The sequence below is a fragment of the Dichomitus squalens genome (genome assembly GCF_000275845.1).
Source record: "Dichomitus squalens LYAD-421 SS1 unplaced genomic scaffold DICSQscaffold_55, whole genome shotgun sequence".
NCBI classification, from domain to species: Eukaryota; Fungi; Basidiomycota; class Agaricomycetes; order Polyporales; family Polyporaceae; genus Dichomitus; species Dichomitus squalens.
This window is the reverse complement of record NW_006766937.1, coordinates 99,645-104,400: the sequence shown is the minus strand read 5'-3', so window position 1 is coordinate 104,400 and position 4,756 is coordinate 99,645. Positions and strand designations below refer to the sequence as shown.

At 49.7% G+C, this 4,756-nt stretch overlaps 1 protein-coding gene across 1 annotated transcript; it reads left to right on the top strand.

Annotated features, from left to right (window-relative positions):
- Positions 1-2,884: 2,884 nt before the first annotated feature.
- On the top strand, positions 2,885-3,143 carry DICSQDRAFT_173979 (uncharacterized protein; the record flags this gene model as incomplete). Its single annotated transcript, XM_007369770.1, has 2 exons — positions 2,885-2,934; positions 3,032-3,143. 2 exons carry the CDS (start codon positions 2,885-2,887, stop codon positions 3,141-3,143), a joined length of 162 nt encoding a protein of 53 aa, XP_007369832.1.
- Between the last annotated feature and the right edge of the window lie 1,613 nt (positions 3,144-4,756).

Below are 4,756 nucleotides of genomic sequence, written 5' to 3'. Positions count from 1 at the left end.
AGAATCGAACCAGAATCGGGGCTGAATCGTAGGCTGAATCGCCCACTCTGACCTCCCCTAATGGCTACTAATCCGCTCTTCGCTGTCTCTAATGGCGGGCAGCAAATGTGAGCGAACAACGACTTGACTCACCAAGTTTCAAGATACTTCCTTGTTATGAAGGTCCATGTATGTTCAAATGTGGCCAATTTGGGAGGCTGCAGGTGTCGTCCGCTCGTGTACACTCCGGCGGATGCATGGCTACCTCTTCGAGCGCCGGTACTTAGTTGAATGCGGAAGGAGATTCATTTAGACGCCCCTCATGCTTGGACGCGCAAGCTCGACGGGTATTTAAACTCATGTCCTCTTTCCCAGCCGCCACGTCACGGTAGCTCGCTCTTTCACCTCCATCTCTGCTCTACTCCTCTACTCCCGCTATAGTCTGACACGTCTTTAGTAACGCACACTGACTTATCGGGCAGGTTGCACGGTGCACCGTGTTCGTATGTTCATCATCTGGAAGGAGCGGCAAGGCCAGGGATCCAGTGCAGGTAGGTGGACGAAGATCAAGGAGCACACACTCCACAAAGCTTCAGGTGTGCTCATTCCGTTCTATCTCTCCCTGCCTGCCCTGATGACTTGTGGTGAACTCCATGTCACGGGCGCTGCATGAAGTGGATGCTCTCCTTGCATATGGGTAAGTTCGTCTATCCTCTAATGTCATGTACCCTTCCTGCTCGTGTAATCATCATGTCCTCAGGTAAGTACATGCAGTAGCACTAGACTGACATCACAATACCTGTTCGAAACCACCATTCCTTGGCCGCTCCTTCTCCCTGCCCCCTCTTTGTATGTAAATCGTCAGCCCATGTATAGGTCGTTCCATAGTAGCATCAGCGCAGCGCCATTCCCCTATCCTTCTGTCTTCCCTTGATAAACTCGGGGCTGTGAAGACAAAGATTAGATCTGACTAGAGTCGAAGCAAGATCTTCAGTCAGTAAGGAAAGACTATATTGCAGTAACCAACTGTACCTAGAGTCGAAGCAAGACTACAAAGGATCAAGTAAGTAACTACAAGTTAGAGGTAGAGGTAACGAAGTACTCACTCTTCAGTCAGTAAGGAAAGACTGAAGAGGGAGGACGCAATCTGAAGTCCTTATATACTACAGAGAAGTGTCCATGACTAATCGAAGAGTGGTTAGTCACATGTACCATAGTGCGATGAATAATACAACAACGAAAGAATTGCGATGTATCACACCATAGGATGAGTAAGAGATGAGTAAGGCATAGACCTGTCTAGACCGTTCTGGAGTAGTACGGATTGTCCTAGACAGTACCAGAAGAGTCCGGAAGCATAGCTATAGTACATGAGCAGAGAGTCCCAAATATGGTAACATACTACATAAGCGACCACAGCTAAGCGCTAGAAGACGCATAGCCTCGTGTAGTCCGGACCGGATAAGTCCAAGTTCAACATCCCTCCCTTCCCAGTGTCGGCGGGGATATCCGTATCAGTAGGCTAGGTTGTTCTGTAGATCTGTCTACCCTAACGTCATGTCGCACTACAGTAGTTGAGTGTTCAATATATTCTCGCGTGTCGCCATTGTTGGACCACCAATGCTATAATGTGTGATGATAATCATATACATACGTCCCTGAAATGAGTATAAGATTGGCCGCGCGCACAACCAACTACATCATGTGCCCAGAACTGTCACGCTTGGACCTGGTTTGGTGGGGAGAAATGTTCGAAAAACTATAGGCTCAAGAGTGAGCTCCCTTCTCAAAAATCCAAAACCTGAGAAGTGTAGCTATACAGTGTCTCTAAATTTCTCAGGTTCTCGATTTTCCATTTTCTCTCTCTGTACAAAGTAGATAGACACAGATCGTTCGCCATCCTTCTGGCGCTTACAGTATGTCTGAATCCGGTACTATCAAAGAAGGTGAAATATCATTCAAGATGGCCAAATACATACACCTTACCATGCAACATGCCTGAACAAAAGCCAGGGGACAGTAACCCATGCTCAACTATAGGGAGCATGTACTGAAAAAAACCGGGAGAACAGTCACAGCAGACTATGAAGATCCAAGGGGCGTAAAATAAGGAAATGCGCTGCCGTCAACACCTGAGGTACACTTCTTCCCCAACTGGGTGATTCCTGCATGCTGCCTGATAGAGCACGAGACCCCACAGGCATCCGGAAAGCACAATAGAACAGATTCTGTGAACATACGAAGTCATAACGCATGCAGGCTTCCTAACAGAGCACGACTCACTGCAGACTTGTCGACTATAATTCATCGCGTTAACTGGTTAGACGCCTTACTCACGGGCTTCGTAACGCTGTGACATAGTAGTCGGTTGTGCGCGCGGTCAATCTTATGATTATTGGATTGAGAGGGTCGTGATAGGAGAACATTAATGATCCATTCGCGTAGCGCACTTACCTCTCTAACAGACGTCTAATGGCTGCTCATTATGTGGGACTAAGCTAACAAGACTAACACTCTAATTCGCCTCGTTAGCGGTAATTATCCCTGATTAGCAGATGAGATTTTTCCTGATGCCATTGTACACGTTCCCACCCCATCTCCTCTACGGCCTCTGCTGGTCTCTGAATATGACCAGTTGCTGTCTTTCGCATTCACCAGCGTGCTGTACAGGACGTGTCACAACACTAGTGCATGGAGCTGTGGCTTGAAATTGTGTATTTGCAGTACCCGCTCATCGCCAATTGAATCAAAGGTAACATCAGGGATATCGGAATCGACATTACGTTGTACGTGTATCTGTGGGGCAAGAAGGCCACTGGCGTCGACGCAAGTGAGTCTTTATATGCTTATTTGTGCCGGCTCCTCGGTAGTTGACGGAGCTATAAGACCTTACAGAATCAACGTCATGCTCAACCGCATCATCACAATCATGGTCAACAGAGGCGCAATCACGGCGTAAGTGCATCCAACGTCACGCCGGATTCTGCCTATTGACAGACAGGTATTAGCTTAGTCTATGTGCTCACTATCCTAACTATCAGTGAACTGTCAGATTCCTCCCGTCCTCTGTTACACCGGCATTGACATCCCTCCAGAAATTTCTTTTCCCACAGATGTTCGTGGGGCTCGCGTTCCACAACCGACAGAGGCGTATTGAGTCCTGACGCAGGCCTTCCCTCATCACCCATCTACCACAACTCCATGCTTGCTACGCAATCCTCTGCCCGCTCTTTTCCCCTGGACCCTTCGCTAACATATCCGCTCCCTGGGCTCTATGTCACAGTTTTCTCGTGCCACGTGACCTAGGGGTCATGTGAACCAGGACAGACGCTCACCTTGACCACGGGCAACTCGTATTGGAAAGTAGAGGAGCCAGGATTGAACCCGGGACCTTGTGGGGTCCGGGAGCGCCCATCCTCACTCACTGGCAGGTGACTCACGCGTCAGCAGGAGCGCTTACTCATCGGAGGAAGCCCGGACTTAGCATGACTCAGGTATTAGTCGTGAGGACACCATGTGACAGGTCAGGAGGCAGGACATGAGTCAGCAGACTCTGACCAAGCAGGAACAAATAGGTACCTGGTCTGTGCACCGTTGTATTTGTATAAATAGTAGGGGGTCTGAGGCAGGGAACCTCAGACTTGATCTTCTCGTCGATCACCCATCTCTTCTGTAGGTAGCTAGCAGCCCTACCTCTTCACTGCCCCTTCCAGTCTAGGGAATCTACTTCTTTGCACCATCTCTTGCTGTGTCACCTGGAGTTGCTTCGCCCCTCAGCACCAACCCCATCACCAGTAAGCTTGTCTTTGTTTGTCTGGTGGCACAGCTCATTGGCTGTGACACTCTATCCCCGTGTCAGTTTCCGCAAGATAATCATAGTTTCCTCGTTTGACAACACAAAGCCTTCCAAGGAGTCTTTCACGGCTCCGAGCAGGCTAATCAACAAGGTGCTACTCCTGCCCGTGCCCTCAAGACAGCAGATGGCGGTGCGTTTACATCCGACTCGCAACAAGCTCGACACATTTGACTGATATCCGGATCCCTCCTCCATACTCCACTTTTCATCGTCAAATCATGTCTTGCATCAGATGTGCTGATGATCCGCTACCTCTCGGAACCCGGTTCTTGTGGACCCCTCGCTCGGAAAACACCTCGGCGGCGTGACCATTACACATATATGCGCGCTGCGCTCGTGCAGACTGTCGAGTCCATTGATTAGCTCTCGTATCCTCAGCCTGCATACGAACAGTGAAGCGTACGGCCGACCCTGTACGATTGGTGCAGCATAAGCATCACCGCATACGATCAGCGCCGCACTTTCAATCAGCGCACCATGGTTTCAGATCGGCGGGATGACCGATATGACGGACCATCCTCTGTATGTCGCCCAAGCGGTCAGTACAGGCTCCAGGTACACACGAGCGGTGCGTCCGAGTCTTGTCTGGGTTTGCACCCTGTGCTGGGGGTACGTGGGTGGCAGAGACCTCTTGTGCTTCCTACGGCACAGAGCTGACATTCCCTGATGACAAGCGATATGCACGTTGCGAGGCAACATGGAAGCGGACAGGGTGCATGGTACCACCAGCTATGAGAGCTCAGAGTTTATACGTCTGTAGCTTCATAGGAACGTATGGATGTGCATCAGGAAAAACTGCACTTGCTAATCAGGGATAATTACCCCTAATTAGGCCAATTAGGGCATTAGTCTCGTTAGCTTAGTCCCGTCCTAATGAGCGGCCAATAGATGGCCGTTATGTTCATAAGCGCACTGTGCAAA